Source organism: Cyphellophora attinorum (assembly GCF_001299255.1).
Source record: "Cyphellophora attinorum strain CBS 131958 chromosome Unknown Contig7, whole genome shotgun sequence".
Classification (NCBI taxonomy): domain Eukaryota; kingdom Fungi; phylum Ascomycota; class Eurotiomycetes; order Chaetothyriales; family Cyphellophoraceae; genus Cyphellophora; species Cyphellophora attinorum.
The window spans coordinates 899,472-922,450 of NW_017253235.1; the positions used below are offsets into that span (position 1 = coordinate 899,472).

The 22,979-nt window shown below is 53.3% G+C and overlaps 7 protein-coding genes across 7 annotated transcripts; 3 read left to right on the forward strand and 4 right to left on the reverse strand.

Annotated features, from left to right (window-relative positions):
• Positions 1 to 162: 162 nt before the first annotated feature.
• AB675_9809 (Acetamidase regulatory protein) lies at positions 163 to 3,109 on the reverse strand (the record flags this gene model as incomplete). The annotated part of the gene is made up of 4 exons (XM_018150376.1): positions 163 to 986; positions 1,073 to 1,690; positions 1,747 to 2,098; positions 3,020 to 3,109. 4 exons carry the CDS (start codon positions 3,107 to 3,109, stop codon positions 163 to 165), a joined length of 1,884 nt encoding a protein of 627 aa, XP_018002345.1.
• A 1,122-nt stretch (positions 3,110 to 4,231) lies between these two features.
• AB675_9810 (putative GTPase-activating protein) lies at positions 4,232 to 6,787 on the forward strand (the record flags this gene model as incomplete). The annotated part of the gene is made up of 1 exon (XM_018150378.1): positions 4,232 to 6,787. One exon carries the CDS (start codon positions 4,232 to 4,234, stop codon positions 6,785 to 6,787), a length of 2,556 nt encoding a protein of 851 aa, XP_018002596.1.
• Positions 6,788 to 7,335: 548 nt separating this feature from the next.
• On the reverse strand, positions 7,336 to 9,882 carry AB675_9811 (uncharacterized protein; the record flags this gene model as incomplete). Its single annotated transcript, XM_018150379.1, has 3 exons — positions 7,336 to 8,104; positions 8,161 to 9,788; positions 9,838 to 9,882. 3 exons carry the CDS (start codon positions 9,880 to 9,882, stop codon positions 7,336 to 7,338), a joined length of 2,442 nt encoding a protein of 813 aa, XP_018002554.1.
• Positions 9,883 to 10,621: 739 nt separating this feature from the next.
• On the reverse strand, positions 10,622 to 12,790 carry AB675_9812 (uncharacterized protein; the record flags this gene model as incomplete). The annotated part of the gene is made up of 2 exons (XM_018150380.1): positions 10,622 to 12,694; positions 12,743 to 12,790. The coding sequence occupies 2 exons, from the start codon at positions 12,788 to 12,790 to the stop codon at positions 10,622 to 10,624; spliced, it is 2,121 nt and encodes a 706-aa protein (XP_018002499.1).
• Positions 12,791 to 13,940: 1,150 nt separating this feature from the next.
• Positions 13,941 to 15,831, reverse strand: AB675_9813 (SH3 domain-containing YSC84-like protein 1; the record flags this gene model as incomplete). The annotated part of the gene is made up of 2 exons (XM_018150381.1): positions 13,941 to 14,746; positions 14,799 to 15,831. The coding sequence occupies 2 exons, from the start codon at positions 15,829 to 15,831 to the stop codon at positions 13,941 to 13,943; spliced, it is 1,839 nt and encodes a 612-aa protein (XP_018002168.1).
• Positions 15,832 to 16,365: 534 nt separating this feature from the next.
• AB675_9814 (Enoyl-CoA delta isomerase 1, peroxisomal) lies at positions 16,366 to 17,210 on the forward strand (the record flags this gene model as incomplete). The annotated part of the gene is made up of 2 exons (XM_018150382.1): positions 16,366 to 16,672; positions 16,720 to 17,210. 2 exons carry the CDS (start codon positions 16,366 to 16,368, stop codon positions 17,208 to 17,210), a joined length of 798 nt encoding a protein of 265 aa, XP_018002303.1.
• Positions 17,211 to 18,490: 1,280 nt separating this feature from the next.
• Positions 18,491 to 22,659, forward strand: AB675_9815 (Leptomycin B resistance protein pmd1; the record flags this gene model as incomplete). Its single annotated transcript, XM_018150383.1, has 2 exons — positions 18,491 to 22,230; positions 22,302 to 22,659. The coding sequence occupies 2 exons, from the start codon at positions 18,491 to 18,493 to the stop codon at positions 22,657 to 22,659; spliced, it is 4,098 nt and encodes a 1,365-aa protein (XP_018002178.1).
• Positions 22,660 to 22,979: the final 320 nt, after the last annotated feature.

Consider the following 22,979-nt stretch of genomic DNA (forward strand, 5'->3'; position numbering starts at 1 on the left):
ACAGGTACATGCAAGGCGACATCCCACACGCGTTATTCACAGCATTCCTTGATCTCCACTGTAGGTCCTGTTGCGCTCTTCGAAGTAGGCACGCGGCACTACTGTAGTGATGCTCGCTGCCAGATTGTGTGATATCGCTGAACGCTCGTCCCCTTCCGAATGCTATTCAGGGAAAAGCTGCAAATCGTCAATCCAGTTCCGCATCCAGGTGTTTTCCTGAAAATGGCTGGTCATGATCGGGCTAAACCCTTCTCCGAAATCGGCAATGTGGGCACCTCCTGCAGCGCCTGCATCACCGCCGAACAACGATCCGTTCACGCTCATGCCATTGAGGTCGGGAAGTGGATAGACCTGCTGGAAGGGCATGGATGAATGGTGCTGTAAGGGCGGTATCTGATGGTGATTGTTGTGGTTGGTGGGATTTGTAGGCGTTGGCTGCTGACTTCCGCTGGCGGAAGCATTTGTTGGTAGTGGAGGGACCATTTGCTGTTGCTGTTGTTGTGGCTGTTGCACGTCGGCGGGAAGATGCTGTGGAGCAGCCTCGAACACCGAGGTGTTTAGTATGGTGCTGATATTCTGCAGATTTGTGGTGGCTTGCGGGCCGTAGAGGTGGCCGAGCATCTCGGAGGCGGCGTTAAGGCTTGCTTGATCATGTATCGAGTCACTTGGACGCGTCGTCTTCGCACCAGCATGGTTCTTACTGTTGATCGCCTTTCGGATTGCACGGATGTTGCGCAGATTATTCGCCGCGGCTGGTCGCACAGTACCCAGTTTGTCCATGAATTTCTCAATTACATCGAGCGCAACATCAGCTTCAGCGCGCAGACCCGCGATTCGCAGGCTAGAGAGATGAGGGATAGCGGAAACCAGGCCGTAGAAAGCGAAAGCAGAAGAAAGGTAGCGAGTCTGCTCGCGCAGATGCATGGCTTGCAGCAGGCGGAATGTGAGATTCGAGGCAGCAATACTAGCTGCATTTTCTGGCGAGACTGCGAAGACAGACCGTGTCTGTAGAATATCGAGATGGTGGTCAGCAGAGGAGCATGTAACTGGGCAATGTCTAGGTTGTATGGACGTTGCCAGCCGTCGGCGTCTTGTAGGCGAAGACCATCTGGAAGGCTGCGGCAGAAGTTGAGCAAGCGCTGGGCGATCTGGGACCGCTCATCTGACGAAGGCTTCTTCTTGAGGAGGAAGTTACACAGGTCGTATAGAATGGTGGTGATTTCTGTATAAGCGACGAAGATCTTGGCACGTAAGTCATCCGGATCGTCGAAGTCATCGATGGAGGGGGACAGCATATCATCCGAACTCATCATTCGCGGCCGGCCATGCGCTGTCGCCATCAGACTGTCCCTGATGTAAAGTGTCCACCATATACGTCTGCGGAGCCCGTAGTCGGGTTGACTTCGCTCTGGCTGGCGGTGAAGACCAATCTGTTGGGCAATCCCCAAGGCGCAGCTTGCCCAGTATCGAGCTGTGTCAGTCGAGACGTCTCTCGCCGCATGCGGTGTGTACCATTGTATCAAGCACATTGTTGCCAATATATTGAGGGGGTTTCGCTCGTAGCCAGAATTTATGAGTGCTTTGACTCTTTGGTAGTACGAATCCAACAGCTTCTTGTCGACAGTATCGGGCCGCATGAGGGAACCGACAAGAAGGACCGCCTGCAGTAGCAGTAGAGATGCCTCATTATCTGATGAAGTAGAGCCCATAGTCTTCACATTGGCAACAGGCATCCAAGTCCAGCACCTTTCGGAGACGCTTCGAGTAAGCTCTGCCGTAGAGGCAATTCTGGTAGATCGAACGCGCGGTAAATATTGAGAACTTGCAGCTCGGTCTCCGACAACGTGTGCTGCCGCACTGGCTGCTCAGCGTTGTTGTGGTCGATCCCGGGGAAGTCATCACCAAGGATGGCGGATCTCGTCATGAAACTGGCATTGTGAAATTCGTCATGCAACGACGCTTGGGCATTTGCAGTGGTACCCGGTGAGGCAGCCAAAGGATTCTGCTGACCGATGAAGAGAAGTGGCGCAGAGACGTCTTTGTCGTCGAGTGGGATATTGAAGGGCGCTGGGTGATATGGGAGTCCATTTGGAGGCTCCTTCGTACTGTTAGTTGTACTCTGCCGCCTCGGCTCTGGAGGCAAAGGTTGTGGTGGCTGCCTCGAAGTCGATGAACCAGACGCCTGGTCAGCCTTTCGCTTTCTCGTCCGTGGACGACACTCTACGCCATGGGCCAAGCAGTTCCGACAGGTCTCATTTGAGCCATCAACATCACACCGGACCTTCCTGGCGTAACAAGCTTCGCAAGCTTTCGGTTGGGACTGTTGCATGCGAGTTGCTGGATCGTAGGTGTGGAAAGTTGTCATGTCGTTTGTGACCATCGCATGGTTGCGGCGCTTCCCATCTGCTAAGACAATACCCGAGCTATGGGATAGCCACCAAGTGTAGTTGCCGTTTGAATAATGCTGGGCTACTGGGCACAGAAGAGCGCCGGCGATGTCCGCTGTCTATGCTGTGACGGTCCTGTAGGTCATCGGACTCAAAGTCTCAACGCGATGGCAATGCGCCTGGAATCTCAAATCCTCAAACGATCAACTGATGACACGACCGAATAGGCTTTCTAGGGACGGCGATCCTCGAGCCCGTTTCTGTCCATTGCCCATGCTGCTTCCCTGTCATGCCGTGTAGTGGCACTTCGCGTGCGGGGAGATAAGGGCCGGGACATCTGGTCAGCTTTCTTGGCAGTAAGCAGGCCCCGGATTTGGTGTCCGGCCGCCGCATGTACTCGATGATGACTGATGTTTGATGATGCAGCTTCGAATTTGATTCTGCAGTAACGGCAAGTCGCTCAAAGGTAGTCACAATACCGCTCAGAAGTAGCTGCTTGAATGTGGCATCCAGACGGCCAGGATATCATTGCCTGGACGTTGAAATCAGGAATGCCAAGGCTGACGGCCGCCGGCGAGCATTGCCCCGTGGGCGCCAAAGCCTCAAAGCGTGTCGCGCAGCCGCAAACCTACGTAGATCGAGCGGGCGTGTTCTTCAGCTCGGGCTCTACCCTTAGTGATTATACCTCCATTTGAAGACGCAGTGCTACCGCCAACGGCCATTCTGGGCTCGCTTAGAGGTGCACGAGCATCATTTGGGCGCTGAAGTTCGTCGAACATCCCTAAAGGCCGCGGGGATCATCACAGGGTAGAAATAAATTCGGGAGCGATATCACAACTTAGGCGGGTCGCATCCGACGTTTTGTGTATTGAATCCACACAGTCGGGCGGTGACGAGGCAGTCGCAGTTCTCTGAGGCGAAGCAACTATCCTCCCCTCCTCCTGGTGAGGACGGTGGGTGCCTTCTACGCGACAGCAACGAAAGAGACGGCCGACAGACCTCGCGCAAATCGTCCTTCCGAGATTTTCGGAAGTAGTCTCATGCAGGGTGCTGCCAGCGGTCTTGTAGTGGCGTCAGCCTCTGGACCATGCTGAGTTCCTTCGTGCAGCGGGCACAGTCCCTCATTGATCAGTCACCCCTCAACCCGGGCAGTGAGCACCGGCCCACGAAGGCAACCCTGTTTCGAGAGCAATTCAGACTGCCGCCATCACAGAATCCGCTCGCGGAGATCGCTGCAGAATTATACCTCCCGCTTCCAAACACCGCAACAAGCACGTCTGGTGAGAAGAGTAGGGACACCGGCAACCGCTATCAAGGAGAATTGCACCTTAGCGAGAGCTTTCTGTGTTTCTCGACGCTGCGGACATCGTTCCTACCTACTGCCAGCCACAGCTCGTCCACCAACTTCACGGGGACGACGCATGGCGCAGGTCCGGGTGGTCTAGGCTTCACGCTCCCACTCTGCAGCATACGAAGGTAGAGCGATTGAACAGCCACCATGACAAGTTCTCGCTTGCTCTCACGACTTTCGAGGCAGCACCACGGCAGCCCATGGAGAAGAGTGTGGGAAGTCCGCCGCCTCGAAAACTCGTGATCACTCTTGATGGCAGCAGAGGTGCCTGCGAGCGGTTCTGTGACGGTCTCAAGAAGGGCCTACGGGAGGGCATGAAAGAGGTGGATTTGCTGCGATCCTGCGTCAAGACTTGCTACTCAGAATATCTGCTTGACCCAGTCCGAATAAAAGCCAAGGAAGAGAACACGCAAGGCCCCGATCCTCCAGATGCTGGCTTAGGATGGTGTTTCGCTACCCAGGAGACGCCCGCAAGCTTCGAGATCGTGCTAAGATGCGCCTATGGGGCGAGTATATGCGTGAAAATGGTCGCAACGCCAGCCTCGTCCGCCAGCCAACCTTTTCGAAACTGATCAGAGTCGGCTTGCCCAATCGCCTTCGAGGTGAGATATGGGAGCTGTCCTCTGGATCATTCTACACTCGACTGCGGAACCCTCAGCTGTACGGCAAGACTTTGGACAAATACTTAGGTCAGGAATCGCTAGCCATCGACGAAATCGAGAAGGACCTGAATCGAAGTCTCCCAGAGTATCCAGCATATCAGAGCGAGGAAGGCATCGAGCGCCTCCGGAAAGTCCTCACGGCCTACAGCTGGACAAACGAAGAGGTCGGCTATTGCCAGGCGATGAACATTGTTGCGGCAGCGCTACTAATATTTACTTCAGAGGAGCAAGCGTACTTCCTCCTTGGTACCTTGTGCGATCGATTGCTGCCAGGCTACTATTCAAAGGACATGTACGGCACCCTCCTTGACCAGAAAGTATTCGAAGCATTGGTCGAAAAGACAATGCCCGTGCTGTGGGACCATTTGGTGAAATCCGACGTCAACCTGTCCGTCGTATCGCTGCCATGGTTTTTGTCGTTGTACGTCAACTCTATGCCACTGGTCTTCGCCTTCAGAGTGCTGGATGTGTTCTTCCTGGAGGGGCCCAAAGTACTGTTCCAAGTCGGACTGGCAATTCTGCGGATCAACGGAGAGGAGTTGTTAGATGTCGCGGACGATGGATCATTTATACAAATTTTGAAGAACTATTTCGCCCGGCTAGACGAGTCAGCACATCCAGACTCACAAAACGAGAAGCTCAGGGCAATCACAAGATTTCAGGAACTTATGGTCACGGCTTTCAAGGAGTTCTCGGGCATCACACACTCCAGTGTGGCTGACCTGCGCGCGAAGCATATAGATAGCGTCAAGGAGGGACTGGCTACATTCGCAAAGCGAACCTCAATACGGAATTTGGGGCCGGAAAGCAAAAAGTTGAGCACAGATGATCTGAGTATATTATATGATCGATTCTTTGGAGTGCTGCAAGAGCGAGAATCACGCACAAGGGAGAAAGAGGAAAAGAGAAAGAAAGAACAAGAGCAACAGCGGCAACCAAACTTATGGAAGCAAAAGACCGGCGAGGATGCTCCAAATCACGGGTCTGGAAGATTAGAGGCTATGGATTACGATGCATTCAGAGAATTCCTCGCACGCACAGCGAAGTGGGCAGTCACAGATCAGCCGAGTTCGCCTGCCAAAGAGCTGGCCAACATGAGTATTTCTCAAAGAAGAAAGACCTCCTTCCACTCGAAATGGGGAGAAGGACCCGAGCCGGCGGATCATGACTTCCTGCAACGACTTTACGGCAAGTGGGATGCGTCACAGACTGGGCAACTCACGCTACAAAACATTGTCAACGGGCTCGCACGACTCAAGGGCACGACCGACATTATGAATTCTATGAGCATGTTCTTCGATCTCTACGACGAGGACGGCACCGGCAAAGTTGACAAAGATGGCATTCTTAGGATGTCAGAAGCCCTCTTATTTTTGTCGAGACGTGGCTTTGATGGAGCAATCACTCCAACAGAGACGAATGGCGTTGACGAAGCCAATGGCGACATCAAGCTCAGCACCAACGAGAAATTCTTGGGAAGCGTGAGCGCTTTCATTCGCCGCTGCTTCGAGTATGCCGATCCAGACCAGCCTGAAGTGGTTGAGAACGGTGGTGACGCATTCGCCATCGGTGCCGACGAAGACGAGGAAGAGGACCTCCTCGACCTAACCGAAACCAAATCTCGCACGAAATCGCCCATATCACCACGCCCAGTCACAGAAGACCCCCTCTCAAAGACCGTCACACCCCCCGCATCACCGCCCAAATCATCCAAACCAGCCTCCCGAGCAACATCACACAACCTAGCCCTCGACCCCTCAAAACCGCTACACATCACCCTCCCAACCTTCCGCATGGTCATCCTCGCCGACGAGCTCCTCGAGCAGTTCTTCGAGACCTTCTTCCCTCAATCCTTCCGCCTCTCCGAACCGCTCATCACCAGCGCCTCCATGACATCCCTCTCCCCATCAGTGGCCTCACAGAACACACTCTCTGGAAATCTGACCACATTCACTAATATCGGCCAGCCCGTCAAGAACCTCCTCGGCGGCGCAACCAACAAGCAGCCCGTCGTGGACGTCGGCATTGCCGGCGGCGTCGTTGAGCCTGGCTCGCGAGGTCTAAGAGGCGTGTTGGACAACATTGTCAACGACGGCATGCGCATGGCGACGGAGGTGCGGAGGCGGATGGATGAGGCGCAAAGGGAGTTGGAGAAGGAGAATGCGCGGATGCAGGCACAGGGTCGGCCACAGAGGTCGTACAGAGACGATGAGGACGACGATGAGGATGGCGAGGATGAGGGTGACAAAGATCTGCTTGAAGGGGCAGAGGCTGCAACTGATGCGGCGAGTGTGAGGAGCAGGACGAGGAGTGAGGGAGCGAGTAGTTTGTTGGATTTGGATGATGGTGATGGTGGTGGTGGGAATAATGCTTCTGCGGGTAGGTAGAACTATTGAGACGACTTATGTACTGAGTATTGGAAACGGCATTGCAGTCCACACGTTCCACACTATGCTGCCAACCGGGCCATCGATCGCGTCGATCGAATCTCTACGAACAGGAGGGAAGATGACTACATGGCAGATGGTCGTATCTTCATATCATTATTCTGGTATGGGATGTGTATGACACGCTTGGTGTGTGCTCACACCGTGCACCCTTCTTGAATGCTCGTAGAAGTACACGAATAGCATTAGTTTTGGGAGCGCTGAGATTCTCCCGATCAAGCCAGCGCAGAGCGCGCCCATATGGCATGCCATACCCTTCTGCATGCTCTCGCTTGAGTCTGATACTGTGTGTCCCGTTCATTGCCATCGTGAGCCGTAATCGTTATAGTTGCCATTTCATCGGTATCGCTGTTGGTGGTACATTCATCGTGGGGTCCAAACCGTCAACCCCGAAGCACAGTGGAAGCTGTCTGTTCTCAGCTCACTGTTGTTGGTACACAGCCTTACTTCACTCGCTGCAAAGCCCTCGTCTCCATATACTCATAATTCTAGTTCTTCGGCTTCCGACCCTTCTTGATACGCATGCCGCCAGCCTTCATGCAAATCACGGCGACGCGCTTGACAACCTTGGCCTTTGGCTCAGGCTCGGGCTCAGGCTCATCTCCATTTTCGGACTGGTTCTCTGTGCTCTCAGTGAGCTTTGAGTCTTCTGTGCTTCCATCGCTGGAATTTGCCTCGGCTACGTCGCCAGTAGCAGTCATAATCTGCCCCTTGACCTCTTCAGGTGTGTCTGGAGAGCCTGCCATCTCAATTTCTTCCTCAGTCTCACTCTCTGGGAGCATGCTGAAGCCAGTTGTGCCGACGGTGGAGGGTGCGGTGAAGGTGAATGACGCGTCAGCTAGCGCCATGTCACCGAAGGAGAACGCGCGGGTGCCCTGCTGGCTGAAAGAGAACGTATTCGAAGCTTCGTGGGCGGATGCATTCGTAGAGGCTCGCTCCTTCGTGGCAAATGGAACGAACGGGTTATTGTCACCGCTGTCGAATAAAAAGTTGAAGTCCGATGTGCCGAAGAGAGGTGTGGCATTGCCATCTTGTACCTCTTCAAGGGCATCAGCCGAAGCTAGCGGGGCGCTCAGAGTTGCAGCATAGCCTTCGCTGTCAGTACTCAGAGCTGGCTCAGTCGTATCACAGACATCCTCAAGCCCAGCACTTGGCGGGAGCTCAATCTCATCGACTTCGGCCTCGGTGTTGATGATGATGGTCTCGACCTCGTCGCCATCATTACCATCTGACTCCCCAGTGGTTTCGAGGTCGATGCTTGAGTCTCATCAGTGTCGTTCTCGCTGTGGCGCGTGCTCTTGTGACTGAGGGACAGCTCTTCTTCGGTCTCATCAGCCTTTCTCTTCTTGCGAGAAGTGCTGGCTTGTGAGGACACAATATCTGTTGTGGTAGCAGCATCGATGGCGATGGTGACATCGTCGATTCCCGGGGGAGCGAAGTCATCGTCGGAACTCTCTGGACCGACATCAGAGAGCACATGTGTGGCAGTGACGTCTTCGACCTCGTCTTCGAGTGGTGACAGGTCCTCATCGACGCTAGCAGACGCACCAATCGGACCAAGGATGGGAGTTGCAGGCAATGACACTTGAGAGGCTTCCTCATCAAGCACTTCGTTGGTCTCAGTAGGCGGCCAGTCACCGTACATATCGCTAGACTCATCATCATCTCGCTTGAGTCTAGGGGAACCAGGAGTGGTAAGCATGTGGAAGGCGGCTCTCCATTCTTCGAGAGTCTGTCCTCCCACAGGTACGACAGCAAGTTCGCCAGAACCGACGTTGTCTTCATCGGAAGCGTTGTCGTCAATAGCGTCGCTATCATCATACTCAGCGCCCTCCTCATCAAGAGCGACTTCGGATAGCCGAGTGGAGACATCATTAGTCTCAGTATCGGGTGATGGAGAATCCTCAGCGATCGCCTCCTTTCCGATCTCAGCCTCGTACTTCTCCCGCCAGTACTGAGCATACTGGAGAGCGTACTTCACCTCAGTCTTCGCCTCGTCGCGCTCGTTACGTAGGTCGTTGGTGGTGAGGCGTAGAGAGTGGATGAGAGCATCTTTCTGCTCATTCTGCTCCGCTTCTAGTTCGGCCGCATGCTTCCACTGCGCACAATCATGCTGTTCGGCGTTGAACTTGTTCCATAGGAACGCGAGTGAGTCAGCTAACTTGTCCTTCTCCCCGACTGTCTTTTCGAGGTTGTTGTGGACAGTGTTCAGTGCATTTGACATTGATTCGTAGACACCGAGGTTGGATCTCTTCTCCTCCTCGAAGAGGTTATCGATGATAGCGTGGCTAGCCTGCCATTTGGCAAGCTTGGACGATGTAGCCTTGTGCTTACGCTTTTCGTCAGCCAGGGCTTGTTGGAGGGTGTGCAGCTTATTCTTGACGAAGTTGATCTGCTTCGGAGTGTACTGTTGCTGAGACTGCAACTTGAGTAGCTCGCGTTCAAGGGACTCTGTGAACTTTTGCTGCACCTTGTACTCTTCTTTGAGCAGCATATACTTCAAGCCGATTGAGTCTTGCTCGGTCGCGAGACTGTGGTTGACGAGAAGAATCTTGCCCAGGAGGGCCGTGACCAGTTTCATCTCACTTCGCGGAGCGATGATGAGGGCTGTGCATGGCTTGATGTGGGTGTCTGTATCGATGTTGTCGATGATTGTGATGTTCTCGAAATGAATAGGGGCAATGGCGGTGACGTTGTCGAATGACGAGTCTGCAAATGCGTTGCACTCTTCCTCGTCTTCGCTGTCTTCAACAGTCGCGTTGCGATTGACGGTTGACGCCGATTGCTGGACGAGTTGCTTGCCACGACACTTGGAGCCAAGATTCTTGAATGGTTGAAGAGCCCTCATCACGAAAGGTGTCTTCTTCTGCGCAGTGTTGTAGGCCATGTCGACTGGATGGACATCCTGACCAACACGAGCCGTCTTCTTTCGCGATCCAAACTTCGACGCGTTAGCTGCTGACAAAGTTGATTGTAGAGTGGCTGCTTACCTTGGAGGGCATCGAACTATCTCTGAACTTGATCGAGAACGGCATTCTTGCAGGTTGCGAGGATGATGTCCTGTGTTGAAGTTGGTATGCGTACTTGTCGATGATCGATGCAAGCGTTTGAATTGATAGCGCAAGTCTGAGGTGTGAGCGTCAGATCGCGTGGTGGTGGAAAGGAGGAGGGATTATGAAGAGAAGATTGAAGATTGGCGGTGCAGAGCAGATACTTATCTTCGTTATTGTTTTGAAGTCGTGAAGCCAGACGCGTCAATTGTGAAAAGAAAGTGCCCGGGCAACGATCCAGGCAACGACGTGAAAGGCAGTTCTCGGATGTCGGAGTGAAGGCAGTTGGCAGTGAAGGTACTTTCATGGTGAAGCCAGGCAGGTGACAAGACGAAGCAAAATCCAAGAATTGTCCACGGATGATGAGCGATCCCGCTCAGCGACGTCATGAATGCGTTGAGTCCTATGAGTATGCTGCTGTTGACCAGGGCTATTCGTACTGCTGTACATATCTATAAGCACTCTTGCTGAGATTGAACGCCTAAAATGCCAGAGATCGTCTTCTCTGATCGATGTGTTGCTCGTCGTACCCTTATGACATGATCGTCTGCCATTAGTCTCCAGAGACCATCAAAGACTGTACTCACATGCACGATCTGCACTCATAAGGCTTATCGACGGCTCTCCTGACGATCGCATGCTGGTAGCCGGACTTTGCAAGGGCTTCTGCGACTGCTTCAGTGGCAGCCTTCTGTACCTTTTTTCCCCGTGCACTGCAGAGCGCTCAAACCCGGGGCTTACCCCGACGCGACTTCATTCTAACACCACCCACCATCTTCGCTGGCGCTGTCTTAGTCTTCCACACCTTCTTCTTCTTGACCTCAACCTCAGGCTCTTCCTTCGCAAGCCAACATTCAGCATCCGGTGTATGCTCTTCGTGCTCGTTTGTGTCAGAGGATTGCTCAATCTCACCAGCAGCGGCGCCGGAATCTCCAATTGAACGCTCCTCCTCCTCGAACTTGACATCGGGCTCGCTCGTAGCTACCAAGGTCTCCTGATCGCTCTCCACAAATTCAGCCACCTCAAGACGTACTTCGACGTCTGCTGTTCCCTCTTCGAGCTTGGTGGTAGGACTGAGCTGCTCGATCTCCTCTGCAGCGGAGCTCAGGCTAGCAGATTCCTCCTTCTGCTGCAACGGCTCCTCTGTGGAACCATCATCTGCATTCGCAGACTCGGTCACGAAAGGGTTGCGGGATCCAAGGTCTGTCCCGAACACTGACTCGAACGTAAAGCTCGCGTTGCTGCCCGGCCCGAAGGTGAATGTGTTCATCACGCCGTTCGGGAGGCCTTCATTGGTTATCGACGCGACCTTGGACGCGCCGGATGGTGTAGATGTCGTGGCAGCGAATGGGTTACTCGCAGCCTGCGTTGGGCTCTGTCCGAAGATAGGTGCTGATGTGCCGGAGAAGTTGATGTTGATAGAATCGAGGGTTTCTGACACAGAGTCGGTGCTCTCAGCAAGTCTGACACCTCCGAAAAACCGAGCGCTGGCGGTCTCAGTCGAGGGAGAACGCACGTTGCCAACACCGGCAGCGGTGAAGATGTTGGCAGAGGTGTTGCTGTCGATCGCAGTGGGTGTCGCAGTCTTCTCCAGCTGCGATCTCAACTCGCAGAGCTCGCCCTGGAGTCTGCTGTTCTCGTTCTTGTATGAGTGCTTAAGCTCCTTCATCATTTGCTCGCTAGCCTCGAATTTGCTCTTCCACACCTGGCTTTCGCGCGTCTCGTGGCGCAGTTGTCCTTCAACAACGTCGAGATCACCGGCCAACTGATCTCGTACAGATTGTGTCCGGCTGAGCTCGTCGAGATATAGTCGAGCCTCCTGCTTGTATTGCGCGGCTTGATGATTGGCGTGAGCGGCCGACTGACTCTGTTGCTGCCAAGAGGCCTGCCATTTAGCGAGCTCTTCTTGAGTCTTCTCGTGGCGATTCTTCTCAGTAAGGTGCTCACAGACGAGTTCCATGCCCTTGTCTTTGAGATATTTGAGCTCGATGGCGTGTTGTTCATCGCGTAGCTTGAGCTCATTGGTGTATTGCTCATAGTGCTCGTTGTACAATCGTTCGCCGTTCTTGAAGCGCTGCTCGAGGTCGCGGTGCGCCTGAGAGCTCTCCGTTGCAGAATTCTTGAGAGCTTGTTCGAGGTCGCGCTTATTCGTGTTCATGACGTTGATCATCTTCTGGAGGGTGTTGATTGTGCCTTCTTTCTTACTGGCCTCGACTCGCATCTTCTCGATATCGTTCTGGAGCGATTCCGAAGCCATGTTGAGTGAATCGTATGACTCTTCGAGCTCAACGTTCTCTTCTTTGAGCTCGGTCAAGGCCTCGTCGTACTCTTCTTTGAGCTTAACCGAGATATCATCGAGCTTCTGCTGCGATGCGTGGGCGCTCGTGAAGATGTGTGTGAAGGCAGACATGAGCATTGCCTGCATGAATGCCATTGTGACCCGAGGAGCCTGGATTAGGTCTCGGCAAGTGTTGCCGTCTGTAGTTGGCATGACGTTGTCTTTGATGACAATGTCTTCGAGGTTGACTATGCATGGCGTGTATTTGAAGTCGTTGGCCTCAGGATTTGGGGGCGCGACAACAGACTCCGGGCAGTCTTCGACAGTCGCACGAAGACGCAGCTTACTGATCTCCTTCTCAATCTTGCGAGCAACCGACCGCGTCTTTGAAGACAGCTTTTGCAGTGGCGCGACCGCTTTCTGCACAAATGCCTTCGGCTGACGGATGGGCGAACCGTATGCCATGTCAACAGTGGCTACCGGCTGTACAGGACGAGCAGTACGCTCACGAAGGGTGTTCTGACCTAAAGTTAGCTGATGTCGTATGCCGTGACGCGTGCTGCTTACCTTTGACGTTTTGATGGACGACAAGCTAAAGAAGCGGTTGGCAGACATCTTTGCTGATGTTGGCAGGAATCCTTGGAATGGGAGTTTGTAATGCTGAACTCAGTCGTGGTACTCGCTGTGTGCAGGTTGTTGGAGTTGACTTCGAACAGTTTGCGCGTGTGGTTATTGGTACGAAGGAGTTTGGTAAAGGTAAGAAGGAATACTCTGAGGAAGCGGGAATGATATGTCTTGATGACTGAAGTCGTGAAGAAAACGCGTCGACGCGCCTTACTGCCTCATCGCCCTGGGCAACAAGCATGTGGTAACATCGCCTGGATTGTCTGTTCACTTGGCCCATCGGCAAATGCCAAGTGAACGACCTGTAACAAGTCTCGGAAAGCCTTCCATGCCCCAACACAAGTGACAATGCAAGGATTGCAGTTGATCAGTCGGGTGGGAAGGGCCAGACATATCGGTACAATGAACGAGAGCCATCGCTCCCACGCAACAAGCGCTGGCGAAGTGCAGCTTCATCGTCAAGTTCTAGCGAAGGGCGCGACATTAGCCAGGTTGTGGATGTTCCGTATGTCTTGGATATATACAACAATAGACCACTTTGAGCAGTAGAAGCGGCATCATCCGCGACTGTCTCGGGGCGCAGATATGTTCAAGACAACAAGAAGAAAGGCGCAGCTGCGCTGGGTCGCTCGACAGCAGCGCAATTGAAGTCCATTGTTTGGCAAACAAAGAGAATGGGATGAAGGCGTGACAAAAGACTGGATGAGCTTGTCAAGCTGCAGCAGTATCACGCGGCAGAGCATCGAACGAGAAGCTCGTTACGATGGACCACTTCGAGGTTGGCTGGAGTGTCGTCATTGACGCCTTTTCTTGGCAGGCAACGATAGGACGCCTTTTTGCCAGAGGCCCCCTTGGTGTACAAGATCGTCCAGTAGTCCTAACAGTATCATCACAGGGCTCGTCACCGAGGAAGTAAGCAGGTGTTACTGATCTGGGTTAGATCTACCGAAACGTCGTAGCTTTAAGATGAAGAAGAGCGAGCAGTCGAGTGTCGGAGGCGTTGGGGAATATAATTGTCGAAGGACTGAGAATGTTGATCTACAAGACACGCAACAGTATGCATGAAAGTATCCGAGCACATCGAAGAATTGAATGATCATCATTGTCACTGCATTACCATCATCTAGAGCTTTCTATCGCTTTACACCGAACCCCAACCGTCTTTGTCATTCATCGGCTCTTTCTTCAGCGCATCGTTCTCGTCCTTTTCCCTTATTGGTGTATTGGGAATGCTCTCGAATTTGTCCTCGTCTATGGTGCTAGGCGCTCGTTCGGGGCTCAGATCCCGTTTCTCGCTTGCCGTATTGGCCGTAGGCACATCACCATTCAGATCGATCTTGGAGAAGCCGTCGCTCGGATCGTCTGCTGGTGAATCTTCGTGCAACGGCGATGGCGACACGACTCGGCCAGGGTTCCGTGGAGGTAGTGCTGGAGGAGGACCTCGCTTGGGCGAATTCACTGTTTTCACCGTTCTCGCCTTCATAACAACTGGGTTCACCTCATGGATCTCAACGTCAGAGTCAATGTCTGAGAAGGAATCTCGTCGTTGACCTTCCGGTGATTCGTGCCTCTCGGTGCCAGTCACGTTTTCGTCCATTTTCTCTTCAACTTTCTTCGGTGGACTCACTTGGCGGCTGACACTGCTTAGTCGACTGCTTCGTTTTGGTGAATCGAGTTCGCCTTCATCTGTCTGGACGCCGCGATCTGACATGGCTAGACTGGCGGTGCTGTCTCGCCATGTCTTGCTTCTTATGGAACTTCTGCCGTCAACACTATTGCGCGAAAAATGGCCGTAGATGGGAGAAGATGGCGAAGGATTGAAATTGAATGCGTCAGCAGCTGGTCTTTGGTGAGTACCGGCTTCGCGTATAACTAGGCCCTCTGCCTCGAGCGCCTTCACACCGTATGGATCGTCGTCGTCCGCCTCAGGTATGCCGAATGTTGGGCCTATCCAAGTCAATTAGCAATAGCCTCCGGAAAGATGTGCTGATTGACATACCTTTGTCAGCGTTGTCATCGATTTCGAAGTCACTAGGAGCCATGCCACTCTCTGGCAACAAAGACTCGTCCACGTCGTCACCCTGCGCAGCTCTCAATGTGTCCATCAAGACTTGATACTCATCTCTTGGGGGAGCGATGACTCTCCCGATGAGGATCTCTTGTGCCGTTATGTCGTAGCCATAGAACTTCTTGTTCTCGTCAGTCCTTTCAATGACCAGATTGCCTTCCAATGCCACCCCAGCATACAGTCCCCGACTCTTGACGTAAGAGAATATAGGAGCCTGGCGCTTTGCGATTTCTGAATCGAGGGCGCCTCCGATGCCCACCGGGCCCGCCGCAAGACCGACCTCTGTTCCTAATGTGCACCGTAATTTGGTGAATGCCTCTAATGCCTTGTACGTGTTGATGACGAGCACTGTGTCGTAGATGTCGACGCCAATCAGGAATCCGACGGAAAGATTCTGAGTCTGAACACCGCTGGGAGGACTCCATTCGCCGGTCTCCGGATGCCTAGCGACCAACACTCCCGAACCACCTGAGCCACCCAGCACCCAGCCCGTGCGCATTGTCGTAAATATAACGAGGCCGACAGCATTCTTGATCACCTTTGTGGGGATCTTGACCACCACTCGCTGCTTACCTTTTGGCACGCCTTCTTGTGTCACACCTGATCGTTCCTGTCTGGTAGCCACTCGCTCCGCATCATCGCTGTCGACTTGCTCATAGAAACCGTCCTTGACAAATCCTCTCAAGATTCTCGCAGCCTTCTCCGACTCCTTATCCATCGTCGTCGGCCAGAAGGCCTCTGAACCCATCTTGTTAGACAGGCGGTTGACGGGCGCACCCAACTTGTCGACGACATTGTAGACCTTGTTGAAGCCTGGCTTCAATCCTCTCTCGTACGCAGTGTTCGAGGCACCCTTCGTTCGCTCCCATATTGTTGGACCCTTCTTCTCCGAGTCTGTGGTCACAGCCGTAGGCCGCTTGGGTATCGGCGGCGGGGGAGGTGGGACATAGGCCGGGGTCGACATCTTGGGCCGTTCGTATCGGTGAACGCTGAGCTGAATGGCAAGTGGGCGAGGTGCCAGCCCAACTCACATAGTGAGCAGGTCAATATGAAGACCAACTCTCAAGAACGGAAAAGCCCTCAGGCTACCCTGATCACGGATAGCCCAAGCAAGCGTCGTATGTGTCAGCTCTTGCGCCGCGAAGCCGCGCCGTGGCACCCGCAGCGAAAGCTCGCAGTCGGTGGACGGAGGGGTTACGTCAGACCGAGAGCGCTGTACTCTCGGCAGCCTTCCGTGTTTGGGGCCTTTCCTCGAGGTCTGAATAGGTAAGCACGAAGCCCCGCGCATTGCCCAGGCTTGAGGCGAGCATGTGCTCTGGAGACGATATCCGTTAAGCGTTAGAGACGCCCGTGCTTCTAAGGGAGTGTGCCTCGGTTTGGCTTTAGGTTTTAGTGATCATCTTGGACGGAAGTGCATCTGCGCAGCTCACCAGATAAGTTGGCCCTGCTGCCTTCTTTCTCTACGACGTCTTTCCCACACGGCCTGCTCACAGTCGCAATGGCTCAGACGCAGCCATTGTTCGTGCTTCAAGTGCCAACTGCTGTCAACCCAGGCGCTCAGCAGAAGCCCATCGGCAGCTTCATCTGCACTGAAGCCGCGCCTCAAGTCTACCTGCTTGCCTTCTCGGATGCGCCTGACAACCGCCTTACACCATCCTTCAATGCCACATTCCTCCTCGCCCTCGATATCATCGAACACCGACTGCCTAAGGGGGTCGTCATCACTACTTCCTCGATCACCAAGTTCTACTCCAATGGTCTTGACTACGAGAATGCCGTCAAAGACCCGAACTTCTTCACTGGAAGTCTGTTTCCACTCTGGCGACGCCTAATCACATACCTATGCCGACAGTGGCCCTCATCAACGGGCATGCATTTGCAGGAGGCTTGATGACGGCCATGATGCACGACTATAGAATCATGAACCCCCACAAAGGCTTCGTCTGTCTTAATGAGCTCGATTTCGGTGCTCCGCTTCAGCCAGCAATGGCATCTGTTTTCCGAGTCAAGCTTAATCTGTCTACGTTCCGCAACATGGTACTCGAGAGCCGACGGTACCCAGCACTCGAGGCGCTGAAGGAGGGAATACTAGATGGCGTCGGTGGACTCGAAGAGACACTGGCTTTCGTCCACGAAATGAAACTGGCACAGAAGGCGCAGGGCAAGTCGTACGGCTTGATCAAAGAAGAAATGAACCGAGAAATCGTCAAGGACCTCGATGAAGCAACCAACGCCGTGCAAGTCACAGCAGCGAAAGATCTCGATCGTAGCCGAAGAGATCTCGAGGCGAAGAAACGTGTCGAGGATTACCAGAACGGGCTCGGGATCCGTTCGAAATTGTGATGGCCAACCTTACGCTTGGGCGACAGATCTGAACCCTCCCTTCGCCGCGGACACAACGGCGCGACTGTATGATAGTGATGAAACAACTTGCACTCGCTCCTTGGTCTGAACATTCTGGCATAGTCTGTTACACCGCGTCCAGAGCCGGTCATTCGTGTCCTCGGCCCTCCGAAGTCTGAAGCACGAGAAGCGATCCATGTCGAAAGACATTCCACCGCATCAGATCTCTGCAACGATTTCTGCAAAGGGTTGCCTGGCCGAGACAATACCTTTTAGATTATGCACAGCTTCCATGTTGATTCTGCTGTACGAGTACGTTGCCGGGACATCTACCATTGGGCGATCGAGCGCTTGAGGTGAGTCACCAGATGCAGGAACATGGGTGTCATGTATAACGATACTTGTGACGGAAACTTCGGCGTTACTGTCTGCGTCAGTATCTTCCTTGTGTAAATATATTGCTTCATGGCCTTCACGCGTTGAGCTTCGCAGGGAAACAGCATGACTTCTGCGTAAGAACCGATGGATCGTGGGATTCCGTGCTCCGACGATGAAAGCTCAACGAGGTATAGTTTACTCGCGGCGGACTCTAAGCGATTGGGACCTCGAAAGCTTGAGCGTCCGTCAAGTCTTCAAGGGGTCATCACCTGTAGACGCAAAAGCACAGTACTGATATTGCCTGCGGAAAAACGCTCGCGAGCCATTCTCATAGGCACCATTTTGTCGAGTTTCTTCTTGAAAGTTCGTATCCATCGGACCCGAGCACCCTTGCAGAGTCCGCCTCGGTTGGTATGCTTTTTGCGACATGCCTGCAGTGGTGCGTCTGCGATGGCGAACACCACATTACGCGGTGATTCCTTCCTGCTCGGTTTCCACGGTCGCTTTCATTTGTATCTGCCTACTATTAATCTTTGCATGGTCGGTGGCAATCGTTCATTTCCGTTCTTCACCTTTCCAAGCACTGGAGGTCTTTATTCTCACAAACTTCCCAGTATTGTTAATACTTGTAGAGCGTCTGCCGGACTGTAGCGCTACAGATTAAGACTCCTGCCACGGACTTGTGCTCCGAAAAGACGATCAGAAGCTGAACGGTTTGGCTGTCAGAAGGGCTGACATACAGTTCACTCGAGCTCCAACACCACTCAGCAATTCGAAGCTCTGCGGAGACCACACTCTCTACGACTAGTCCAGATCCAGCAGCCCTGAACGAGAATCACGCCAGTTCTTGAGAGGACTACGAAGGAGGATACGTCTGCTTTGAGCGCAGCCTCCGAGCAGACATGGACCCCAAAGGTGGCCTGCCTGAGGGCCTGGGCGAGATTGAAAAGAATGCGGACGAGCAACAGAGAGAAGAGCTGGGCCTGGATACACAACAAGAGAAGGACACAGTACCTACCGACGAGAAGTCAGCGCCGATAGTTTCACCAACAGAAAAGGTACCGCCGTCGCCAACATCCAGCTCCGATGGCAGACCAGATCTTCGCAAGTTCGACTCGGAGATCCTGATAAAACGAGACGTCCTCGAAGGAGACGCTGCGCTGGCTCATCTGCCAGAAGCAGAGAGGATGGTCCTGAAAAGACAACTCGATGCTCCCGATATCAAAGTGACATACAAGATGCTCTACCGATATGCTACGAAGTGGGACAAAGTCTTCCTGGTCATTGCCTGCTTAACCGCCATCGCTGGAGGAGCTGTCATGCCGTTGATGACCGTTGTCTTCGGTAACCTCTCCGGCACGTTTCAAAGCTTTACCCTGGGAGATATCGCGGACACCTTCAAGTCGACGCTAAACCGCTACGTATTGTACTTTGTGTACCTGGCAGTTGGCGAATTCGTGCTCATCTATATTTCCACCGTCTTGTTCATCTACATCGGCGAACACATTACCTCCAAGGTCCGGAACCAATATTTGAAAGCCATCTTGCGACAGAACATCGGCTTCTTCGACAAGCTGGGCGCCGGCGAGGTCACTACACGCATCACGGCAGACACTAATTTGATTCAAGAAGCAATTTCGGAGAAGGTTGGGCTGACGTTAACGGGTGTCGCTTCGTTCTTCGCGGCCTTCGTGATTGGGTTCGTCAAGTTCTGGAAGTTGACGTTGATCTGCATGGCGACGGTCGTTGCTATTGTGGTAACGATGGGTGTCGGAGGACGCTTCATGACGGGATGGAACAAGAAGTCCCTACACGCCTATGCAGTCGGTGGCACTGTCGCCGAGGAAGTTCTCGGCTCTATTCGTAATGCCGTTGCGTTCGGCACGCAGGACCGCCTGGCCAAGCAGTACGACGTCCACTTGCACGAGGCTCGCAGATGGGGGTTTCGCAGCAAGTCAACTCTAGCTTGCATGATTGGATGCCTGCTGTGCTTCATCTTCTTAAACTATGGTCTAGCGTTTTGGATGGGATCTCGATTCCTGACTGATGGCGAAACGACTCTTTCCTCGATTCTTACCATCATTCTTGCTGTTATGATCGGTGCATTCTCATTCGGCAATGTTGGGCCAAACATACAGCACTTTATTGCCGGCGTAGCAGCAGCTCATAAGATCTACTCAACGATCGACCGCACTTCCCCATTGGACCCGACACTTGAGACTGGAGAAACGCTAGACAACGTGCAAGGCACGATTGAGCTACGGAACGTCAAGCATATCTACCCCTCGCGGCCAGAAGTGGTTGTCATGGAAGATGTTAGTCTCGTGGTGCCTGCTGGCCAGGTCACAGCTCTTGTGGGCGCCAGTGGGTCTGGAAAGTCCACGATTGTTGGCCTTGTCGAACGCTTCTATGACCCGGTCGGCGGAGAAGTTCTGCTCGACGGGCACAAAATTTCGGATCTCAATCTTCGTTGGCTTCGACGTCAAATTGCGCTCGTGCAACAGGAGCCAGTTCTGTTTAGCCAGTCGATCAAGCAAAACATCATGAACGGACTGATTGGTTCCAGATTCGATGACGAGACGGAAGAACAGCAGATGGAACGCGTCATCAGAGCTGCGAAAATGGCAAACGCCCACGACTTCATCTCTTCGCTTCCTGACGGATATGAGACTCACGTTGGAGAACGAGGCTTCCTTCTCTCTGGTGGTCAGAAGCAGCGAGTTGCCATCGCTCGAGCAGTAGTCAGCGACCCGAAGATCCTCCTTCTCGACGAGGCCACTTCAGCACTCGACACGAAATCAGAAGGTGTTGTGCAGCGTGCTCTCGACGAGGCTGCTAAGGGCCGGACAACCATCGTTATCGCTCACCGCCTCTCGACCATCAGAGATGCAGACAACATTGTGGTCATGCAGACCGGACGAATCATTGAGCAAGGGACCCACGATGAGCTGCTTGTGAAAAAGCAGGCATATTACAATCTTGTGTCAGCTCAACGTATAGGTGACGACAAGGAAGAAGAGGACGAAGAATCTCTTGGAGAACAGTCAGAGCACCTTAGCAGGGTGGTGTCCACCAAGTCGGGCGCAGCGAACTCGATGGTCGACCCTGAGGACGAGAAGCTCGCCTTGGGTCGAACCAAAAGTCAGAAGTCTGTCTCGTCAAAGATTTTAGAAGGGAAGGACACGAACAAAGAGATCAAGTATTCTCTGTGGACATTGATCAAGTTCATGGCGTCTTTCAACCGGAAGGAGTGGTGGATCATGTGCATTGGCTTCTTCTTCACATTCATCGCTGGCGCCAATCAACCGGTACAAGGAATCTTCTTCGCCAAATCCATCATCGCTCTGACTCAACCACTTCCGGAGTTCAGGGATAAAATTCGGTCAGATGTCAGCTTCTGGGCTCTGATGTACCTCATGCTTGGTCTTGTTACTCTGGTCGCCATGTGGACGCAAGGAATTGCGTTCGCTTGGTGCTCAGAGATCTTGATCCATCGTGCTCGTGATCGAGCCTTCAGGTCAATGTTGCGGCAAGACATTGCATTTTTCGACGAAGAAGAGAACTCGACTGGCGCTCTCACATCCTTCTTGTCAACCGAGACAACGCATCTAGCATCCCTTTCTGGCGCTACGCTTGGCACTCTCATCAGCTGCTCGACTACTTTGATCCTGGCGGTCGTTATTGCTCTAAGTATCGGCTGGAAGCTGGCATTGGTGTGCATGTGTGCTTTGCCAATCATCCTGGGGACTGGTTTCTTCCGGTTCTGGACGCTGGCTAAGTTCTCCCGAGATGCCCAAAAAGCATACAAGAAGTCTGCTGGATACGCTTGCGAACACACGAACGCTATCCGAACCGTGGCCTCGTTGACAACAGAGGCCGAGATCTTCGACGATTATTGCGAGCAACTAAATCGACAGCTCAAGACTTCGCTACGTTCCAATCTACGGAACTCTGCGCTGTATGCCGCTTCACAATCAGCCATGTTTCTAGCCTTCGCGCTTGGCTTCTGGTACGGTGGCACGCTTCTCTATCGTGGCGAGTACACAATGTTCCAGTTCTTTATTGTCTTCTCGGAAATCATCTTTGGTGCGCAGTCGGCCGGCACGGTCTTCTCCTTCGCCGGAGACATGTCCAAAGCCAAGAACGCAGCAGCGGAGCTAAAGCAATTGCTCGACCGCGAACCGACCATAGATCCATGGTCAGATGGAGGCGACAAGATTGACCACGTTGAAGGCCATATCGAGTTCCGGGACGCCCACTTCCGCTACCCAACGCGACCGGACGTCCCTGTGCTGCGTGGCTTGGATCTGGTCGTCAAGCCAGGTCAGTACATCGCACTCGTTGGCGCTTCGGGCTGTGGCAAGTCAACCACCATCGCGCTCATGGAACGCTTCTACGACCCTCTCGCTGGTGGTGTGTACGTTGACGGGCATGAGATCTCAGGCCTGAATCTCAACGACTACCGGTCCCACATCGCGCTTGTGTCCCAGGAGCCTACTCTGTACCAAGGCACCATCAAAGAGAACATTCTCCTCGGCCAAGCTGATCAGGTCAGCGCCGATGAGCCAATCCCAGTATCTGACGAACGCATCATCCGTGCCTGCAAGGACGCCAACATTTACGACTTCATTATCTCCTTGCCGTGAGTCCTTCTCAGATTGTCTTGCGCTGCCTCTCCATTGTCGTCCGTTCATACTGACAGTTCTTCCACAGTGACGGCTTCTCCACCGCGGTAGGCGCCAAAGCAGCCCTCCTTTCAGGTGGCCAAAAGCAGCGCATCGCCATTGCACGCGCCCTCCTCCGTGACCCCAAGATTCTTCTCCTCGACGAAGCCACCTCAGCACTGGACTCAGAATCCGAGAAGGTGGTGCAAGCGGCACTGGACGCGGCGGCGAAGGGAAGGACGACGATTGCTGTGGCGCATCGGCTGAGCACGATCCAGAAAGCGGACGTCATATATGTGATTGAGAAGGGTGTGGTCAAGGAGAGGGGTACGCATAGTGAGCTCATGGCGTTGAAGGGGCGGTATAGGGAGATGGTTGGGATGCAGAGTTTGGAGAGGCATCATTAAAGCTCTCGTGGTCTGATGATGTGCTGTCGTGGATATCATTACCAGGCATTCTTCTTTGGACTGAGTTGTCTTTCAGCGTGGCGTTGATGGAGTCGTGGGCATCGATACAAAGAGTAGACGGCCGATTTGGGTCGTTGGGCATCATTATTGGCCAGAGCAACTGGTTTGAGGATTTATCGTGGCACTGTCGAGTCACCAGATAGAGGTTAGAAGATGCGGCGGACTTTGGGGGAAATGTCAGAGCACAGATATTGCAACTTCTTTCAGGTATCTGTCAGTTCTACGTCTTTTTCGTCTCGTTGTCTCATTTACCCGTGTCT